This window comes from Oncorhynchus keta, chromosome 4 (assembly GCF_023373465.1).
Source record: "Oncorhynchus keta strain PuntledgeMale-10-30-2019 chromosome 4, Oket_V2, whole genome shotgun sequence".
NCBI lineage: Eukaryota > Metazoa > Chordata > Actinopteri > Salmoniformes > Salmonidae > Oncorhynchus > Oncorhynchus keta.
Window position 1 is genome coordinate 46,731,286 of NC_068424.1, and position 23,049 is coordinate 46,754,334.

The 23,049-nt window shown below is 43.4% G+C and overlaps 1 protein-coding gene across 3 annotated transcripts in view; it reads right to left on the minus strand.

Moving 5' to 3' along the window:
- Positions 1–3,453: 3,453 nt before the first annotated feature.
- The window catches only part of LOC118384013 (A disintegrin and metalloproteinase with thrombospondin motifs 2-like), a 212,830-nt gene continuing 193,234 nt past the window's right edge, over positions 3,454–23,049 (minus strand). For 2 of the 3 annotated variants that reach the window (XM_052507619.1, XM_052507632.1), the window contains 2 exons: positions 8,763–20,751; positions 3,454–6,586 (listed from right to left, as the gene is read on the minus strand). In XM_052507619.1, the coding sequence (XP_052363579.1) occupies positions 19,586–20,751 (1,166 nt within the window). In that variant the 3' untranslated portion in view covers positions 3,454–6,586; positions 8,763–19,585. Of the gene's footprint in view, positions 6,590–8,762; positions 20,752–23,049 lie in introns of all 3 variants that reach the window. The other variant, XM_052507629.1, reaches the window with a different exon arrangement.

Consider the following 23,049-nt stretch of genomic DNA (forward strand, 5'->3'; position numbering starts at 1 on the left):
TGCAGCAACTCGACCATGAGGGTTTGATTCATACAGTCTACTCTGAACAGTTGATGTTATTTGAACTCTGTGAAGCATTTTAACTCTAATGAACTTATGCTCTGGGTCTTCCATTTCTGTGGTAGTCCTCACGAGAGCCAGTTTCATAATGTTTTTAAATCAATGCTCACAAACAATTCCGAACTTGTTATTAATGCCAAAAAGGACATTTGTTGATGCAAGTCTTTTTAAAGATTTCATGTTTAAAATATTCGTGAGAATCACCGACTTGTCCTCTTGCTCAGTGGGGCACCGGGGCCTCCCACTCCTCTTTCTATTCTGGTTAGAGCCTGTTTGCACTGGTTTGTGATGGGAGTAGTACACAGCGTTGTACGAGATCTTCAATGTCTTGGCAATTTCTCGCATGGAATAGCCTTCATTTCTCAGAACAAGAATAGACTGAGTAGTTTCAGAATAAAGTTATTTGTTTCTGGCCATTTTGAGCCTGTGCTCCAGATACTCAACTAGTCTAAAGAAGGACCGTTTTTATTTCTTCTTTAAACAGAACAACATTTTTCAGCTGTGCTAACATAATTGCAAAAGGGTTTTCTAATGATCAATTAGCCTTTTAAAATTATAAACTTGGATAGCTAACACATAGTGCCATTGGAACACAGGAGTGATGGTTGCTGACAAAGGGCCTCTGTACGCCTATGTTGATATTCCATTAAAAATCAGCAGTTTCCAGCTACAATAGTTATTTACAACATTACAATATCTACACTGTATTTCTGATCAATTTGATGTTATTTTAATGGACAAACAATTTGCTGTTCTTTAAAAAACAAGGACATTTCTAAGTGACCCCAAACTTTTGAACGGTTGTGTGTGTGTGTGTGTATATATATATATATATATATATATATATATATATATATTGTGATGGTGGACATTGGAGACCCGTCATTCAGGGAATCTCTTTTTTTCAGCCATTGCTCAGTGCATTCTGTGGTGGTGGGGCAAGCCAGCCGAAAATACAGAGTGCTGCGCCATGATTGGCTCAGTGTTCTAAGGGTAGAGATGGAAAGTTCTCGGAACTTGGGTGCTGCAATGGAGTTACATTAGAAGTGCCCTTCCAAGAAGGCTTAAGGTCATTGGCCACAGATAAAATGTCAAATCACCTTGGACTGATCTTATCAACATCATACTTTCAAAATATTAGCTAGCAGTCATCATCATGAGTCAAGTCGACAATACTGGCAATCCTTTTTAATCCTTGTCATATGAAGAGAAATTATAGATTAAATCTATCTGTGCTCATAGGCCATTGGACATAAACATTACACAACAAGTTGGAATTCAACCAATTCAAATTCAACTGAGTTGTTTGGAAGGAATCAGTGACAGTGCCTAACTGCAAGCATTGCAAAGCAATCACTAGCCTGCCATTCAGCGGAGTGGCTATGCGGTCCCAAATCTGTGATTAAGGGGCTCTTTTCCAAGTTTAAAATGATAAACATTCAACATTAGCCATGCTGTCAATGAAGCATGATTTGTGCTACACTCAAAACAACTGTTAACTCGGAACTGCAAAAACGGTACTTCAGTGAGTTCAAGACAACTGGGAAGTCCAGGAATAAACAAGCTTCGACTGTGAAAATACAATTTGAACGGTCATCCAACTTGGAATTGTAAATCTGGCCTCTTTTTAGAGCTAACGCCTGAAGATCAATGACGTCAGCATGATTCAACCATGTTTTTTTCTTGAGTTCCCAGTTGTTTTGTAAGCACAATAAGTCCGGAGAATGCCAGAATTTAATGACAAAATGTTCCCGCAAAGGACCACCGCATCACCTTCCTGTTCAAGCAAGGACAACAAGGTGAGTACAAAAATTTATTGTAAGCTACTGCATAAATTATGTAATATAGCAGGGAGATATGTATACTGTAGCTAAGAAAGTAATACTAAGTGTATGTTGTGTCAGCTTTCATTGTCTGCTCGTATGCCCCCTTCATTTATCCTACGGTTCTGACTTGGTGTACAGGGAGAACACTGTAAGAATGGCCCATGTTCTGAATTCTGTCACTGTACATTTCAAAAGTGCTAAACAAATAGTTATATTGACTACGTCTGTCATAGCTCACTCATTAATGTCTTAATCGAAATTACGGTTTGCCTCTTAGCTTATTAGGCCAGTAAATGAGGCTGAATGAGCTGTTTCGCTGCCAGACAAGGCTCCACTGATAGCCAGGTGTAGCAGTGGTAAGATGTCGGGACTGCTGTTCGGACAGCTTTATGTAGGCCCTAACAGTTTGTGGGCACCGTTTGTCACCGTTAAAGTGCAATTCATGTATTGTTTAGTGTTGTGTTGTGTAGTGGCTTTGCTGACATGCAATCCCACTTTTTTTGCATGCTAAAATCGCCACTGATGGTGTATATTCAATTGATTTATTAGACTTTTAAAACGTAACGTTCCAAAAGTGTTAAAGGAGTTTGTTCATTAATGGTCAATTAACGTGAGTCTGGCAGTCTTTTGCATGACAATAACTGGCTGACAACTTCATGACCTCCACAGCCCTAGTCATGCCTCCTGTAAATATGAGATCAAATATCTTTTGTGTGTGTCATTAGGAAACATCTTGAGGGTTTTCAGAAATGTATCTGTATTTGTTGGGTTAATATGTTGGATAGATGTCGAATGAGGTTACAGTAGACAGAAAGGCAAATAGTGTCCCACTTATTCCGAATTCGCCTTGTGATTTTCAAAAGCTGAATTTCTGCTGTAAGAATTGAATAGAGACATAAGAGAAATCCCATGTAAGTCTTATTTAGAACTGCAACGCTGCTGGATTTTTCAAACTCAACAGTTTCCTGTCTGTATCCAGAATGGTCCACCATCCATCCAACTTGACACAACTGTGGAAAGCATTGGATTCAACATTGGCCAGCATCCCTGTGGAAAGCTTTCGACGCCATGTCGAGTCCATGCCCCGACGAATTGAGGCTGTTCTGAGGGCAAAAGGGAGTGCAACTCAATATTAGGAAGGTGTTCCTAATGTTTTTTTTTATACTCAGTGTATATCGGCTTAATCGGAAATTACCTTTACATTTATATCCCACAATCTGCAACTCTTCAGTGATACAGAATGAATAGAGCCCCTAGGCCTTAATCTGGAATAACCTCATCCAAATGATTATTTTGCCCTTTTCAAATCAAATCAAACTGTATTTGCCACATGCGCCGAACACAACAAGTGTACCGTGAAATGGTTACCTACAAGCCCATAACCAACAGTGCAGTTTGTGACCCTTTACAGAGGGTAACAGACTTTTTGTATGTTGGTTGGTTTATCCAGGATATTTGTTTGTGTTGGTTCCTTCCTAACACACGGAATCAAGATGCCTCCATTTACCTCTCCGGAATCCTTCAGCAGTTGCCGTGGAAACCAGAAGAAATAACAGACTTCATGGAATATTGGGTTTCTGACATTTAATGTGCACAACAACAAGTTATCATGCCTCTGTAAAGGGTCACAGGTTAAAAATCATGACAGACACTGTATTAAAAACATGTTTAATAAAAATAAAAAAATCTATTCATTTTTTGGCACCATGTAATGTCCATGCCCCAATGAATTGAGGCTGTTCTGAGGGCAAAAAGGGGTGCAACTCAATATTAATGTTTTGTACACTCATTGTATAGTTCAGTGACATTTGTCATAGATCAGCATCTATAGTTGCTGTCGTGTCAATTCAGCAGGTCTTTTACTTTTTTGTCTTTAGTTCATTCTCTTGGTTGTTGGTGCATTGTGGGGGTTCTTGGGGGTGGGGAATGGAATTAATTGTATAAAAAAAAAAATATATATATATATATATTCTTGGGGGGCTGTGGGAGGGGTCTCGAATGGTTGAGGGACAGCTATTGGGGAACTGTGGGGGGATCTTGGAGGGTTCAGGTTTTTTAGCCTGGTGGGAGATCAGTCCACGTGCCCTTGAGCAGGGTATTGACCCTGGATGCTTCTGTGTGTCTCTCTGAATGGGAGTCTGTTGGATGACTGGTATGATGTAGTTGTTGAATGGGAGTCTGTTGGACTCAGGGAGGAGGTGAGGGCCCTCGGAGTGTGGTGTCAGGAAAATAACCTCACACTCAACGTCAACAAAACTAAGGAGATGATTGTGGACTTCAGGAAACAGCAGAGGGAACACCCCCCTATCCACATCGATGGAACAGTAGTGGAGAGGGTAGCTAGTTTTAAGTTCCTCGGCATACACATCACAGACAAACTGAATTGGTCCACTCACACTGACAGCGTCGTGAAGAAGGCGCAGCAGCGCCTATTCAACCTCAGGAGGCTGAAGAAATTCGGCTTGTCACCAAAAGCACTCACAAACTTCTACAGATGCACAATCGAGAGCATCCTGGCGGGCTGTATCACCGCCTGGTACGGCAACTGCTCCGCCCTCAACCGTAAGGCTCTCCAGAGGGTAGTGAGGACTGCACAACGCATCACCGGGGGCAAACTACCTGCCCTCCAGGACACCTACACCACCCGTTGTTACAGGAAGGCCATAAAGATCATCAAGGACATCAACCACCCGAACCACTGCCTGTTCACCCCGCTATCATCCAGAAGGCGAGGTCAGTACAGGTGCATCAAAGCTGGGACCGAGAGACTGAAAAACAGCTTCTATCTCAAGGCCATCAGACTGTTAAACAGCCACCACTAACAGTGAGTGGCTGCTGCCAACACACTGTCATTGACACTGACCCAACTCCAGCCATTTTAATAATGGGAATTGATGGGAATTATGTAAATATATCACTAGCCACTTTAAACAATGCTACCTTATATAATGTTACTTACCCCACATTATTCATCTCATATGCATATGTATATACTGTACTCTACATCATCGACTGCATCCTTATGTAACACATGTATCACTAGCCACTTTAACTATGCCACTTTGTTTACTTTGTCTACACACTCATCTCATATGTATATACTGTACTCGATACCATCTACTGTATGCTGCTCTGTACCATCACTCATTCATATATCCTTATGTACATATTCCTTATCCCCTTACACTGTGTATAAGACAGTAGTTTTGGAATTGTTAGTTAGATTACTTGTTGGTTATCACTGCATTGTCGGAACTAGAAGCACAAGCATTTCGCTACACTCGCATTTAACATCTGCTAACCATGTGTATGTGACAAATAAAATTTGATTTGATTTGATTTGACTGGTATGATGTAGTTGTTGAATGGGAGTCTGTTGGATGACTGGTATGATGTAGTTGTTGAATGGGAGTCTGTTGGATGACTGGTATGATGTAGTTGTTGAATGGGAGTCTGTTGGATGACTGGTATGATGTAGTTGTTGAATGGGAGTCTGTTGGATGACTGGTATGATGTAGTTGTTGAATGGGAGTCTGTTGGATGACTGGTATGATGTAGTTGTTGAGCGGCTTCACTGCAAGTATATTGCATGTTTCAGATATTAAATTAAAACTTTTTTTTTTAACAAACAAACATTTCAGCAGGTATCTATTGTCATAGTGAAACTGTGGTGTCTTGTCATTGTACATATCCTGTCATATAGGTCTATGGACTGTTGATGTGGTTCAGTGATTCTGGTGCCTTTACATATCTGCGATGGTAGGCAGAATGCAAGCTCGTACACGGGCCTCCATCCAGGCACAGGGACAATCTTGACATCCACTGAGAGATCAGCGAATGTTTGACCGTGGAGCTCTCCCTTTTCCTCTCCTCCTTCCTCTCTTTCCCTCTCCCTTCACCCACCTCGTTTGCTTTGTTAGACGGGCCACCTATCCTAGCCTGTAGCTGTTCTGCAGAGTCCTGTGTAGGTGTGTATGTCTGTGAGGGCTGTGTGGTGAGGTAAGAGAGAGAGGGGGCACAGTCAGGGGTGGCTGTATCACGGAACTTAGGACAGCTGCTCTTACGTTGCTGCTGGATGCCAGAGGGGCAAGAGCGGGGTTAACTGTGTGCCCGTGGGCAGGACTGGCCCTCAGACACCACCCAGTGTCTCCTCAAACCCAATCACTGCCTCCCATTCCCTGATTGACAGGTGAAGTGGGTGGGGCTGCTGTACAGGAATTCTAAAGGATCTGACGCACCATGGCGACCAAACGCAGGCTTGCTACAGTTGGAATCTTGCTCCTGTCCTCCGCACACAGTAATGAGGTCAGAGTACATCCCAGGCTCCACCCTGTCCTTACCATGAGCCTTTCCCCTGTGACAAAGTGCAGTGGTCTTTGGAGAGTTTTCATCTTGCACAGCGAGCCGCAGCAGCCTCGGCCTGTGGTGCAGCGAGTCCTGCTGGCGAGGGTTGATAATGTCATTGGTGGGAAGGGAGGTGGGGTGAGCCAGGTGGCATATGGACAGCAGGTAGTCCTCTGAGGAGAGAGTGTGTGGGCAGGGCCCTGGGTGAGTGGTAGGCTGGGCGGAGTGGAGGGTGTTGGACTGGTTCATCTGATTCAACTGGGTCATGTCTCTGACTCGGTCCTCGTAGCCCTCTCTGATGGTGGGAAGCTGTAGTCTCCTCTTCTGGGACAGGAGTTTGGATCTAGGACGCATGGCTGCTGGGAAAGAAAGATACGGACATCTGTCAGTAAGAGGTCATGTTTGAATCATATCTGAGTGACTTTGTCCTCATGAACGCAGGGTCTGACATTTGGGAAATGGTATCTTATTAAATACTCTGATTAATCAAATTTCATAACTGCTCCTTTCAACGGTCCCCACAGAACCACATCAACACCATTCTCTACCTGGTAACCTAAGCCACAAAGATCCCCGTCTCCACTACTCCTATTTCTTTACACAAATCCATGCTCTCCTCTCCTCTCTGTTTGCTCAGGAGGAGTTGTGTAAATATGACCGTAAGACAAACACACCGTGTCCATGAGAAACATAGCTATGTAAACACACTGGTATATACACAGAACATAAATATAAATGCAACATGTAAAGTGTTGGTCCCATGTTTCACGAGCTGAAATAAAATATCCCAGAAATGATCCATATGCACAAACATGTATTTCTCTCAAATGTTGTTAGTGAGCATTTCTCCTTTGCCAAGATAATCCATTCACCTGACAGGTGTGGCATATCAGGAAGCTGATTAAACAGCATGATAATTACAGAGGTGCACCTTGTGCTGGGGACAATAAAAGGCCACTCTAAAATGTTTTGTCACACAATTGGCATGTTACTGAAGGAATGTCCACCAGAGCTGTTTCCAGATAATGTCATGTTCATTTCTTTACCATAAGCTCTCTCCAATGTCGTTTTAGAGAATGTGGCTGTACGTCCAACCAGCCTCACAACTGCAGACCACGTGTAACCATGCCTGCCCAGGACCTCCACATCCGGGTTCTTCCCCTGTGGGATCATCTGAGACCAGCCAGCTGGACAGCTGATGAAACTGTGGGTTTGCACCACGGAAGAATTTCTGCACAAACTGTCAGAAACTATCTCAGGGAAGCTCATCTGCATGCTCGTCAACCTCACCAGGGTCTTGACCTGACTGCAGTTTGGCGTCATAACTGACTTCAGTGGGCAAATGCTCACCTTCAATGGCCACTGGCACACTGGAGAATGGATGAATCTCGGTTTCAACTGTACCGGGAAGATGGCAGACAAGCCTGTATGGCGTTGTGTGGGCGAGCCGTTTACTGATGTCACGTTATGAACAGAGTGCTCTATGGTTGACGTGGGGTTGACGTGGGGTTATGGTATGGGCAGGCATAAGCTATGGACAATGAACACAACTGCATTTTATCAATGGCAATGCACAGAGATTGAATGAATGCACAGAAATTCCGTGACAAGATTCTGAGGCCCATTGTCATGCCATTCATCCATCGATCACCTCATGTTTCAGCATGATAATGCATGGCCCCATGTTGCAAGAATCTGTACACAACTGATGAAAATGGCACATTTCTTAGATACCAAACCAGTCACCCAGAACCATACAGAACTCAAACCTATATTTTCTTATGGAACCCATGTTATTTCAGCCCTGACAGCAGCCTGCAGAGTATTTCAGTCCGGACCTCAATGACAAAAATAGCTCCAGCCAAACCCTAAAAGCCAGCCTCTCCCAGTATCCCTCAAGGTGGAACGGCTGCTAAATATAGAACCACACCTAGTTGGTATACAGTGATTCAGACCAATACTAGCATTGTTACTATACACAGAAAATATATATAGCAACAGGGTTGGGGAGTAACTGACTTCATGTAATCAGTTACATGTCATCTGATTACAAAAAAACTACCTGTAACTGTAATCAGTTACATTACCAGCGAAAATATTGTAATCTGATTACACATACTTTTGAAAAACTAGATAATTACTTCTTGGATTACTGTTTTCTCAGTGACATTCAGTTCCGTATTGAAAAAAGGCGCAAGTTTAAGTTTGTTACACCTGAGGGAGTCTGACCACAAGTCAGAGACAACTATGATGACCCACCAAATGCATTTGACAGATTAATCCTTTTTTCTCTTCTTCGAATGCCTTTAAAGGAGAAAGTCATCCAAAAGTAATCAGATTACGTTACTGAGTTTGGGTAATCCAAAAGTTGTTACTGATTACAATTTTGGACAGGTAACTAGTAACTGTAACGTATTACATTTAAAATATAACCTACCCAACCCTGATTACCATCATGTCTATATTCTAATACACTAGTTATAACTGTAGGCTCTTGTAATGGTCTTCGGCACCACTGTCTTGCAGACTCACCTGTAATAAGAGTTGTAGAGTGTATATCCAAGTCTCTTCCTCTTTCTCTGTTCTTTGCTACTGTAGTGTATATCCAGCTTTCTCGCATCAACTCTTTAGTCAACTCTTTAGTAGAATGTGTGAATATCTGTGCAGATAAGATCTGTGTCTTCAAAAAAAAGGAGAATTAGCGACGCTCGTCTCTGAGTGCTCTCTGTAGTTCTGTTTCCGACTGTGTCTGTCCTGAGGCAGCAGTAGAATGTAGATGTATCTCCTCCCTCTCTCTCTCTCTCTCTCTCTCATTTGCTCCCTCAATCTGCCCTCCTTCCCTGATTCTAAATATAGCACCGTCCTCCATTTCCTACCCCAGAGCACTGTCATTGGATGCTTGTGTTGATGGATAGAGACAGAAAGAGATGGAGGTAGATGAAGAGATTGAGAAAAATATAAATAGAAGTCGAGTGGGGAGTTCCAAAAGAGCAGAAGTAGGAACGGGGGAACAGATTGAGAGTTGTGAAAACAGGAAAAGTCTAAATCTACCCCTGTTCATTATCAGGCTGTAATTGGCTCCGGTATAGAATAAAGCTGGTATACTAGACCAATGCTTATCTGATACAAAATGTCTTGATAAAACATAGAACCCCTATAAAGTGGTACTGTAGCATGTGGTAGAATGTAGCCTCAATATCTCTGATAATGTTACTGATGCCATAATGTGTGAGGTTGGCCTTGTGTGTGTGTGTCCTGTTGGGCTGAGTGCTCTATTCCTGTCCTTCTGCTCTTTGAGTCCAACAATGAATAGAGATGGAGATGGGCGGTCTATTTACCCTGATCAGCTGCTCCCATCAAGGAGCTGTTGACGAGTTGGGTAACAGCTTTGAATTTTCAGAGGTACCACTTTAAACCCACTACACCCTCTTCTGAACATCTTGACCCAATTCACATCAACAACCATATGAACCATTACGTACAGTGAGTGTACAAAACATTAGGAACACCTCTTTCCGTGACATAGACTGACCAGGTGAATCCAGGGGAAAGCTATGATCCCTCATTGATGTCACCTGTTAAATCCACTTCAATCAGTGTAGATGAAGGGGAGGTTACAGGTTAAATAATGATTTTTAAGCCTTGAAACAATTGAGACGGTGTATATGTGCCGATTGTGTATGCTGTGTATATGGATTGTGTATATGTGCCGTTCAGAGGGTGAATGGACAAGACAAAAGATTCAAGTGCCTTTGAACGGGGTATGGTAGTAGGTGCCAGGCGCACCAGTTTGAGAGTGTCAAGAACTGCAACGCCGCTAGGTTTTTCACGCTCAACAGTTTCCTGTGTGTATCAAGAATGGTCCACCACCCAAAGGACATACAGCCAACTTGACACAAATGTGGGAAGCATTGGAGTCAACATGGGCCAGCATCCCTGTGGAACGATTTCGACAACTTGCAGTCCATACCCCGATGAATTGAGACTGTTCTGAGGGCAAATGGGGATGCAACTCAATATTAGGTAGGTGTTCCTAACGTTTTGTACACTCAGCGTATATGAACTTTGTATAGTGTTCTAGGTGATCTATACAATTCAATTATATGTGTGTGTGTGTGTGTGTGTGTGTGTGTGTGTGTGTGTGTGTGTGTGATGATTCATAGACAAATCTGGTAGATAGATATATGATCACAGGACACTTCACCAGAGGCCAAGTCTCCCCAAGTCACTCTCTGTATGTGTATCCAAAACAACAATGGCAAAACGGACAAAACTATCAATACAGTTAATTCTGTCTCAGGACCCTCAACCAACTTCCCAGTGCTTATGCAACAGAGCTGAGTATACGACCTGAAGAAGCCCTGGTTAAACCACATCATAACACCATTAATTTATTCTCTGAAGCCATGCCTGGCAGACATCACTGGGTTCCAAGGAAATCTAATTTCTCTGAGAGATGAGGAAACAGAAGAAGGCAATGTCCTCAACTGGTTATTCACACCATCACACATAGAGGGGAGGGAGAACGAGAGAAAGACCACCTTGTCAGTGCAGGCAGCGTTCTTTGACGAGCAGGGCAGAGAGTGTTGGTGTTTGTTTGCGATAGACAACTTCAATGGCTGGGTGGGGGTCAGGATGTCATAGGGCATTATTGGTGGTGGTGCAGCCACATAAACACTTAATGCAATGTTGTGTGTGTGCGTGTGTGTGTGTGTGTATGCTTATGAAGAGATTACTTATACTCCATCTTGACATCTCATCTCTAAAAAAAGATCCCTTGCTTTTTTTAGACCCTCTAATGTGAGCAGTCATAAGAGACAGCAGCTAGCGAGTGCCTCACTCTGATTCATATTAGATACACGCACGCACGCACACACACACACACACACACACAGATGGTTAGAGACGGATATGGCCATAATAAAGACGTTGAGACACGTGCTGTCAGTGCAGTGTGAGGAGCAAGCCACATGCTAGTTCATTTAGCCCTTATGAACAGGAGGCAGCACAGGAGAGACGTACACACTGACTCAAACGTACAATACTGACTGTTCCCAACAACAACATGTTCAGATATATTCTCCATGATCAAACCGGAACAGACATTCATTCATTCAGAACAGGAACAAAACAAATATAATAATTAAAAGGAACATGACATCAACATCTGACTGCTATATTTGAAATGCTTGGGAACAACATATTGAAGTCAAAATGAATATTGTCAGACGTAAATTAGCATTAAAAAAAGCAAATATATTTCCCGCTGCTAATAGAGGAGAAAGGTGTTTGGGGAGAGGAGAGAGGAGAGGAGAGGAGTCAATATGTTGTCTGTGGCAGAGTGACCTACATGTGTTGAGCCATTGAGGTCTACCAGCAGGATGCCACTTCCCAAATCGCTTTTCTATGAAACTGTGATATAACCAACCCCGTTGTGTTTCATGGAACTGGGCTCTGAGTTATTTGGGGGTGAGACAAACATCCTTGTCTGTCAATTTGAACCATTCACCAGATTAGTCGAAAAACCCCAGACAAAAATATAAATTTTCCAGAAGCCTAAATTGTTTTTGAATTGCACAGAAACAACAATGGTCATTCAGTCTTTCTCAAACCGTCCAACCTTCAGGATAAATTATTATTTCATTATTTGGATATGTCAAAGCACCAAAAAATGACTCAAAAAAAGATTACTACTTTTTTTTCTGTATTTATTTGTCTGTATGTATGTATGTATGTGTGTGTGTGTGTGTGTGTGTGTGTGTGTGTGTGTGTGTGTGTGTGTGTGTAAATCATAGAATTTGTTAAAAATACCAAAATGTGTCATCCACCCACCACTTTAGCTGTCCTCATTCTTCCGAGTCGCCCACTTGGGTCTTAAAGTCAAGGTTACAATGTTCAATTCTGAATGGGAACGCATGGAAAATATCACAAATTCTCGATCATAAACAGCCATGTTTTACAGCCCTAGTCAGCAAGGCCCTTTGATCTCCAAACCCTTTCATAGTTGTAGTTCTTCCTGTGTGCAGTTTCACAGTGATGAGAAAGGCAGCAGTTCAAGTGACGCCTGTCACACTCCATCCTGACACATCCGTGACCGACATTATATACAAGGATAGACCTCATACACACGCACATACACACACCCAGCCACCCACTGACCCACCCACCCACCCAACAAATGTGATTAGTTAGAGAGAGGAACTCATGTACAGAAAGGAGGTTGCTATGAGACAAAGCACTGCGGCTGTGACAGAGAGAGAGATCGGGAGCTGAATGTAGGTGTTCCCTGTGTTTCGGCAACATTACGGTGAGGGAAAGAGTGTGAGCATGTGTATGTGTGTATGTGTGTATGTGTGTCTGTTTTTGTTTGTTTGTGTGTGTGTGTGTGTGTGTGTGTGTGTGTGTGTGTGTGTGTGTGCACGCGCGCATGTGTGCACTTCTATGTCTATAAGCCATGTCTGAAGGGTTTATAGTGTTATTCAAAGAAATGCTCGTGTAAGAGCTGATCTCCTATGCATACATATTCTATAGAACAACGTGTTAACATAATGAACTGCAGAGCACAGCACAAGTACTGTCGATAGAGAGGTACTTTGACTCAAAGCAGAAGCCAGTATGCAGTATGTAGATACTTACTACATGTGCTATTCTGCTTCCCCCTAGTGGTCGGTGAGGAGAGCGAAAAGAAGCGAGAGACTCATTGTAGACATTAGAACAGGATCATCACGCAACACCCAATGTGCCAAAATACATCAGGCGCTGGACCGTTAATAAATATTCAACACTGAGCTCTGATTCATATGTACAGATATCGTACAGAGAGATTCCTAGGTGCTTTTGCAGCAGATGCAAGGCAAAATGCGCCGATAATAAGACAACTGTTAGAAATAAAATACAATAAAAACAAGACAGCTGGCCCTGAAAGCGTCTATGCAGTAGATACAAATAGTTATTTATATTTTTGTCTTTTTTTGGGGGGGGGCTCTTTGAAAATATAATACACACAAGTTTCTTGATAAGGTTCCTGTGACTCTTTCGGGGGCATTGCTTTCAGCACCAAGAATAAAAGCATTCCACCACCACTGACCATTTCAACTCAAAAACCTGATTTGTGATTTCCCTCAATTAAATTCATATGACATATGACACTGTATATTACCATGTGTAATGTGTAATCGTTTTGTAAAAAATGACATACAGTTCAATAGAGCACCAATATAATCCAACAGAGTTGTCAGCTGTGGCCCTCCATAGTCCCCCAGAGTTCTTACTCGTTGACTCTCTGTGAGAAGCAGCAGAAGGAAGCATGTGAACAGAGTCCGACATAGATGACTCGTGGACATTGGCAGCACAACGCTAAACCACTAGCTTCCATAGCTTTAACACAACCAGGAGAAGGAATATTCTGGGGGATGTGAGATACTCGGGGAGGTTCATCTTTACAGTCGAAATGTGGCTTCTTCTCCTGGGGGGCGGACGACGACAGGGTATGTGTATGCACTACGGTGGATAACCACCAGGTATGTGCTTTCTCCATTCCAGCTCGTTATCATCCGTGCGGACGACGTTGAGGAGCCGAAAGGAGAGTAAAAGCCACTTTAAACTATTGAGATGGAGCCCTGGTGTTTTGATGTAGCATAGTCTGTTTTTATATCTCCAAACCTCCCGTGCAGAGTGTCTGTCTGCCCTGTATAGTACTCAGTACTCAGAAAGCTCTAGGTTGCGTGCCAAATGGCAGCTTACTCCCTTTATAACACACTACTTTGGACCAGGGCCTATAGGGTGCCATTTGGGACGTACCCCTGGACACAGACACATAGGGACACTTGCTATCTAATATGTTTCATTATATGGGACCAGAGTGGTATTCATGTCTGAGTGACTCACAGATATATCAACTGCAGTAATAGGCTGTAATCTAACATGGTGTGTCAGATCTGTTTGGGATGAGTTTACATGGGTCCTTAAGTGCTGTTGGGGATAAGTCTTCATTTAAATTAGTTTATTGAATTGAATGGCCTGAAACTATTCACGCCTTGAGATTATCCATGAGTGTGCTGCTTATGAAAGAGAAGTACATCTCTACTGTATGTGCCTTGCTCTTAAACACACTGTGGGAGGTTTGGATAGGTAAAAGTTGTCCTTGTTAATGTGCGGGTCCAAGAGGATGTACAGTCCACATCACATCTGGCTTTACTCTCAGCCTTTACAACCAGACCTCCGCTTTGGATCGGAAAGGGTTTCAGATTCGTATCCTAAAGGGACTTTGTTTTATTTAAAACAACTGTGAAAACCATCTGGCTTTGTTTTTTTGTTCTATCCTGCCATGTGGCTGTATGCCTGTCTGTCTTTATGGTGTGTGTGTGTTTCTGTGTGTGTGTGTGTGTGTGTGTGTGTAAACAAATAGGTCAGTGTGTACAGTACCAGTCAAAAGTATGGACACACCTTCTCATTCTGTCATGGTTCTTCCTGGCACCAGAGGGTGGCAGAGACCGCCCTAGAGGCTTTTATTGGACTCAGGAGTGTCTTATTATTTCAAGCTTGTGTACCTGTTAAAAGAGGTGTTTTCTGTGGTCCTTTGCAGAAGCGTGAATTGTTTACTGTGTGCGGTTATTTCCTGAGTGTGTTTTCGAGACTTAGTGTTTGTTGTTTTTTCAAGTGTACTGTGATCCTGTGGTTACCGTATCTCAGTAAAATATTATGTTTATCCTGAACCACTGATTCCTTGTCTGGGCTCTTCTCTGCTCCTGGGTCCAACCTTACCACCTCACACATTCAAGGGTTGTTCTTAATTTGTACTATTTTCTACATTGTAGAATAAAAGTGAATACATCAAAACGATAAAATAACACATATGGAATAATGAAGTAACCAAAAAGTGTTAAACAAATCAAAATATGTTTTATATTTGCGATTCTTCAAAGTAGCCACCCTTTGCCTTGATGACAGCTTTGCACACTCTAGGCATTCTCTCAACCAGCTTCATGAGGTAGTCACCTGGAATGCATTTGTGTAATGGCGCCGGAGGGGATGGCTGCCGTTTAATGGGCTCTTAACCAGCCATGCTATTTTTTTTTCTTCACATTGTTTGTAACTTATTTTGTACATAATATTGCAGCTACCATCTCTTATGAACGAAAAGAGCTTCTAGACAACAGAACAACGATTACTCACCTTAAACTGGACGAACAATTTTTCTTTAATGAGTCGAACGAGAGGGAATTTCTCCAGACACCCGACGAGGCCCTCATCCCTGTCATTCGCAGGAGAAAAGGAGAGAGATATCGCAGAAGGAGATCGGGGTTCCTTGTAAGTATCTGGTGACAAGTGGCTAATCTGCCTTTGCCATCGGTACTATTGGCCAACATACAATCACTGGATAATAAAGTGGACAAACTACAAGAATGTATATCCTACCAACGGGACATTAAAAACTGTTTCACCGAGTTGTGGCTGAACGACGACAAGAATAACATACAGCTGATGGGTTACACACTGTATCGGCAGGATAGAACAGCAGCCTCTGGTAAGACAAGGGGTGGCGGTCTATGTATATTTGTAAACAACATCTGAGGCACAATATCTAAGGAACTCTCAAGGTTTTGTCGCCTGAGGTGGAGTATCTCATGATAAACTGTAGACCACACTATCTACCAAGAGAGTTTATCTATATTCTTTATAGCTGTCTATTTACCACCACAAACCAATGCTGGCACTAAGACTGCAATCAACGAGCTGTATATGGCCATGAGCAAACAGAAAAATGCTCATCCAGAGGCGGTGCTCCTAGTGGCCGCGGACTTTAATGCAGGGAAACTTAAATCTGTTTGACCTAATTTCTACCAGCATGTTAAATGTGCAACCAGAGGGAAAAAACTCTAGACCACCTTTACTCCACACACAAAGATGCGTACAAAGCTATCCCTCACCCTCCATTTGGCAAATCTGACCATAATTCTATCTTCCTGATTCCAGCTTACAAACAAAAACTAAAGCAGGAAGCACTGACTCGGTCAATAAGTAAGTGGTCAGATGAAGCAGATGCTAAGCTACAATACTCTTTTGCTAGCACAGACTGGAATATGTTCAGGGATTATTACGCTGGTACTGAGGAGTACACCACATCAATCACTGGCTTCATCAATAAGAGCATCGATGACAGTGTCCCCATACTGTGTGATCACACTCTCCGTAGACGATGTGAGTAAGACCTTTAAACAGGTCAACATTCACAAGGCCGCAGGGCCAGACGAATTACCAGGACGTGTACTCCGAGCATGCGCTGAACAACTGGCAAGTGTCTTCACTGACATTTTCAATTTATCCCTGTCTGAGTCTGCAATACCAACATGTTTCAAGCAGACCACCATAGTCCCTGTGCTCAAGAACAGTAAGGTAACCTGCCTTAATGACTACTGACCCATAACACTCACGTCTGTAGCCATGAAGTGTTTTGAAAGGCTGGTCATGGCTCACATCAACACCATTATCCCAGAAACTCTAGACCCACTCCAATTTGCATACCGCCCCAACAGATCGACAGATAATGCAATTACCATCAAGCGCTATGATGAAACTGGCTCCCATGAGGACCACCACAGACTTGGAAGACCCAGAGCAATCTCTATTGCACTCCACACTGCTCTTTCACACCTGGACAAAAGGACCACCTATGTGAGAATGCTATTCATTGACTACAGCTCTGTGTTCAACACCATAGTTCCCTCAAAGCTCATCACTAAGCTAAGGACCCTGGGACTAAACACCTCTCCTTCTGCAACTTGATCCTGGACTTCCTGATGGGCCACCCCCAGGTGGAAAGGGTAGGTAAAAACACATCCGTCATGCCGATCTTCAACACGGGGGCCCCTCAGGTGTGCGTGTTCAGTCCCCTCCTCTGTACTCCCTGTTCACTCATGACTGCACGGCCAGGAACGACTCCAACATCAGTTTGCCGATGACACAACAGTGGTAGGCCTGATCACTGACAACAACAAGATAGCCTATAGGCAGGAGATCAGAGACCTGGCCGTGTGGTGCCAGGACAACAACCGCTCCCTCAAAGTGACAAAGGAGATGATTGTGGACTACAGGAAAAGGAGGACTGAGCACACACCAATTCTCATCGATGGGGCTGTAGTTGAGCAGGTTGAGAGTTTCAAGTTCCTTGTTGTCCACATCACCAGCAAACTAACAAGCACAACAAGACAGTCGTGAAGAGGGCACAACAAAACCTTTTTTTTCAGGAGACTGAAAAGATTTGGCATGTGTCCTCCGATCCTCAAAAGGTTCTTCAGCTGCACCATCGTGAGCATCCTGACTGGTTGCATCACTGCCTGGTATGGTCCTCCGACAGCAAGACACTAAAAAGGGTAGTGCATTCGGCCCAGTACATCACTAGGGCCAAGCTTCCTGCCATCTGGGACCTCTATACCAGGCAGTCAGAGGAAGGCCCTAAACATTGTCATAGACTCCAGCCACCCTAGTCATAGACTGTTCTCTCTGCTACCGCACGGCAAGCGGTGCCAGAGTGCCAAGTCTAGGTCCAAGAGGCTTTTAAACAGCTTCTACCCCCAAGCCATAAGACTCCTGAACATCTAATAAAATGGGTTCCCCGACTATTCAAATGGCCCCCTCTCTTTTACGCTGCTGGTACTCTTTGTTTATTATCTATGCATAGTCACTTTAATAACTCTACCTAAATGTACATATTACCTCAATTACCTTGACTAACCGGTGACCCCGCATTGACTCTGTACCGGTACCCCCAGTATACAGCCTCACTATTGTTATTTTATTGCTGCTCTTTAATAATTATTTGTTACTTTTATTTCTTTTTTTAAAAACTTTTTTTCTTAAAACTGCATTGTTGGTTAAGGGCTTGTAAAGTAAGCACTTCACTGTAAGGTCTAAACCTGTTGTATTCAACGCATGTGACAAAAACAATTTGATTTGATTTGAATTAACATGTGTGCTTCTTAATTTGTGGAATATCTTTCCTTAATGCATTTGAGCCAATCAGTTGTGTTGTGACAAGGTGGGGGTGGTATACAGAAGATAGCTTATTTGGTAAAAGACCAAGTCCATATTAAGGCAAGAACAGTTCAAATAAGCAAAGAGAAATGACAGTCCATCATTACTTTAAGACACGAAGGTCAGTCAATCCAGAAAATGTCAAGAACTTTGGACGTCAGTTCAAGTACAGTCACAAAACCATCAAGCGCTATGATGAAACTGGCTCCCATGAGGACCACCACAGACTTGGAAGACCCAGAGTTACCTCTACTGCAGAGGATAAGTTTGTTAGTTACCAGCCTCAGAAATCAGCTATTAACTGCACTCAGAGTTCAAGTAACAGACACATCTCAACATGAACTGTTTAGAGGAAACAGCGTGAATCAGGCCTTCATAGTCGAATTGCTGCAATGAAACCATTCCTTAAGGACACCAATAAGAAGAATAAACTTGCTTGGGCCAAGAAACACGAGCAATGGACATTAAACCGGTGAAAATCTGTCCTTTGGTCTGATGAGTCCAAATCTGAGTTTTTTGGTTCCAACCGCCGTGTCTTTGTGAGACGCAGAGAAGGTGAACGGCATATGTGGTTCCCATCGTGAAACATGGAGGAGGAGGTGTAGGGGTGCTTTGCTGGTGACACTGTCTGTGATTTATTTAGAATTCAAGGCACACTTAACCAGCATGGCTACCAAAGCATTCTGCAGGTATACGCCATCCCATCTGGTTTGCGCTTAGTGGGACTATCATTTGTTTTTCAACAGGACAGTGACCCAACACCCCTCCAGGCTGTGTAAGATGACCTGGCCTCCACAATCACCTGACCTCCACAATCACCGGACCTCAAACCAATTGAGATGGTTTGGGATGAGTTGGACCGCAGAGTGAAGGAAAAGCAGCCATCAAGTACTCAGCATATGTGGGAACTCCTTCAAGGCTGTTGGAAAATCATTCCTCATGAAGTTGGTTGAGAGGATGCCAAGAGTGTGCAAAGCTGTCATCAAGGCAAAGGGTGGCTAATTTGAGGAATCTATCATCTAAAATACATTTTTCATTTGTTTCATGCATTATTTCATAGTTTTGATGTCTTCACTATTGTTCTACAATGTAGAAAAATGTAAAAAATGAAGAAAAACCCTTGAATGAGTAGGTGTGTCCAAAGTTTTGACTGGTACTGTATGTCTGTACCATGACTCTGGGTGTGTGATGGGTCAGTACCTGATAGAGAGCACCAAGGCAGGTTAAAGGTTAAATAATAACTCCAGTCTGTTAGCAGACGTAGGTAAATCTCTATAAGAGAAATCAAGGGAGTGTTAGGGAGGAAGGAAGGTCTATCATCATCAAGCAGCACCACTCTGGGCCCGCTTCATCCTCAACAGAAAGTTCCTCTTCTCCTCCAGGAGTTCCTGGATGCGTTTGTTCCGTGTTCTCTCCCGGAGGAACACCCGGCTCCGTCTGGGGATCAGGTTGTTTTGGGAGATGACATTGTCTACTCCGATGATCTGGTTGTAGAGAACGTCAATGGAGTTATTTTCGCTGGTCTCCTCCTGGTGGCTTAGCGGCCACATGTGCTTTTTGGTTGTTGTTGTTATGGGAGGCTTGGCTGTCATTTGCTCTGTCATTAACTCTGTTGTTGGCCCTACCGTGGTTGTTGTGGGAACAATGGAGCTCACAGATATGTACTCCGTGATTTCCGGCCAATCAAGGGTGGTCATATCTATGATATCATCCCTGGGCACTGTAGGAATCGTCACTGTGATGTCGTCATCATCATAAGGCATGGTTCCTATGGGCATTGTGACATCAGTGCCATAGGGCACGGTTCCACTAGGTATTATGACATCACCACCGCTGGACATTGTGACATCAGTGTATGGGATGGTTCCACTGGGCGATGTCACATCCTCAAAGTAGTTTGTTTCAGTTGGCTTTAGGACATCATCCATGTAGTATGGGCTGCTGGGAGTTGAGGTTTCTGCCCCTGTTATGTCATAGCTGTGAATGGGGGTCACTGTGGTGTCATTGCGGATAAAGGTGAAGTTAACGTTTGAGTCAGTAAAAAGGCTGCTGGGAGTTGTAGTGTATATGCTGGTTCTGGTGGAGATGGTGAAGAAGGGGTAACTTCTGGTTGTGTCTCTGGGGGTCACACTGTGCTCTGGTGTCGTGTGTATGGGGATGGGGTATGTGGTGAAGTATGGGTGGGGCGTATAGGTGTGTGTTGTGCTCATCGGGCGCGGCGTGGTATAAGGTATATGCATTGTACTTCTTGGATGAACCGTGGGCTGAAGGGGGGTGTTGTTATCCTTGGGCCAAGGCAGAGGTCGAGGCAGGGGGCGAGGCAGCGGGCAAGCTGTGACCCGGGGAGGGAGACTGGTGGTCAGGCCGCTGTTGGTCACGTTGCTGCAGGACTTGCAGCACATGCGCCTGTAGCCTGGTAGAGCGCAGTAGTGGATCAGCACCTCCATGCGACAGATCATTGACCTGTCTCCATGACAACGCTGCTTGCCTGTGGGCGAGAGAACAAAGAGTTGAGACTGGGCCAGACTGGGAATGGAGCTGTGTGTGTGTGTGTGTGTGTGTGTGTGTGTGTGTGTGTGTGTGTGTGTGTGTGTGTGTGTGTGTGTGTGTGTGTGTGTGTGTGTGTGTGTGTGTGTGTGTGTGTGTGTGTGTGTGTGCAGTACCAGTCTAAAGTTTGGACACATCTACTCATTCAAGGGTTTTTCTTTATTTTTTATTATTTTCTACATTGTAGAATAAAAGTGAAGACATCATCATCAAATTATGAAATAACATCTGGAATCATGCAGTAACCAAAAAAGTGTTAAACAAATCCAAATATATTTTATATTTGAGATTCTTCAAAGTAGCCACCCTTTGCCTTGATTACATATTTGCACACTCTTGGCATTCTCTCAAGCAGTTTAATGAGGTAATCACCTGGAATGCATTTCAATTAACTGGTGTGCCTTGTTAAAAGTTAATTTGGGGAATTTCTTTCCTTCTTAATGCGTTTGAGCCAATCGGTTGTGTTGTGACAATGTAGGGGTGGTATACAGAAGATTGCCGTATTTGGTAAAAGACCAAGTCCATATTATGGCAAGAACAGCTCAAATAAGCAAAGAGAAACAACAGTCCATCATTACTTTAAGACATGAAGGTCAGTCAAGCTGGAACATGCCAAGGACTTTAAACGTTTTTTTAAAGTGCTGTCGCAAAAACCATCAAGCACTATGATGAAACTGTCTCTCATGAAGACTGCTACAACAAAGGAAGACCCAGAGTTACCTCTACTGTAGAGGATAAGTTCATTAGAGTTAACTGCACCTAAGATTGTAGCCCAAATAAATGCTTCACAGAGTTCAAGTAACAGATACATCTCAACATCAACTGTTCAGAGGAGACTGCATGAATCAGGCCTTCATGATCGAATTTCTGCAAAGAAACCACTACTAAAGGACATCAACAAGAAGAAGAGATTTGCTTGGGTCAAGAAACACGAGCAATGGACATTAGACTGGTGGAAATCTATCCTTAGGTCTGATGAGTCCAAATTTGAGATTTTTAGTTCCAACCGCCATGTCTTTGTGAGACAGAGAAGGTTAAGGAATGATCTCTGCATGTGTTTCTCCCACCGTGAAGCATGGAGGAGGAGGTGTGATGGTTTGGGGGTGCTTTGCTGGTGACACTGTCTGCGATACGCCATCCCATCTGGTTTGCATTTAGTGGGACTGTAAACTGGTTTTTCAACAGGACAAAACACACCTCCAGGCTGTGTAAGGGTAATTAGATCAAGGGGATTGATGGAGTGCTGCATCAGATGACCTGGCCTCCACAATCACCTGACCTCAAGCCAATTGAGATGGTTTGGGATGAGTTGGACCGTAGAGTGAAGAAAAATCAGCTAACAAGTGCTCAGCATATGTGGGATTTCCTTCAATACTGTTGGAAAATAATTCCTCATGAAGCTGATTGAGAGAATGCCAAGAGTGTGCAAAGCTGTCATCAAGACAAAGGGAGACTACTTTGAAGAATCTATCATCTAAAATATATTTAGATTTTTTGCAACACTTGTTTGGTTACTACATGATTCCATATGTGCTATTTCATAGTTTTCATGTCTTCACTATTATTCTACAATGTTAAAAAAAATAGCAAACATAAAGAAAAACCCTTGAATGAGTGTCCAAACCTTGGACCCTGGTACTGTACGTTTACACACGGTGCAGAGAAAAGTAGTAGAGGTAGTAAAGCCAGACCATTAGCAGGTAGTGCAGGAAGGAAGAAGAAGTAAAAGGAAACCCAAGCAGCTATCGACATAGTCGATAGATTAGTCTATAGCAACTGAAGAAGAGTGGTGTGGGCTCTCTTTTGTGGTGCTGGAACAGTAACCTGGCTCTCTTGTGTTGTGTTGTGACGCTGGAACAGTAACCTGGCTCTCTTGTGTTGTGTTGTGATGCTGGAACAGTAACCTGGCTCTCTTGTGTTGTGTTGTGATGCTGGAACAGTAACCTGGCTCTCTTGTGTTGTGGTGCTGGAACAGTAACCTGGCTCTCTTGTGTTGTGTTGTGATGCTGGGACAGTAACCTGACTCTCTTGTGTTGTGGTGCTGGAACAGTAACCTGACTCTGTTGTGTTGTGTTGTGATGCTGGAACAGTAACCTGGCTCTGTTGTGTTGTGTTGTGGTGCTGGAACAGTAACCTGGCTCTGTTGTGTTGTGTTGTGATGCTGGAACAGTAACCTGACTCTCTTGTGTTGTGGTGCTGGAACAGTAACCTGGCTCTGTTGTGTTGTGTTGTGATGCTG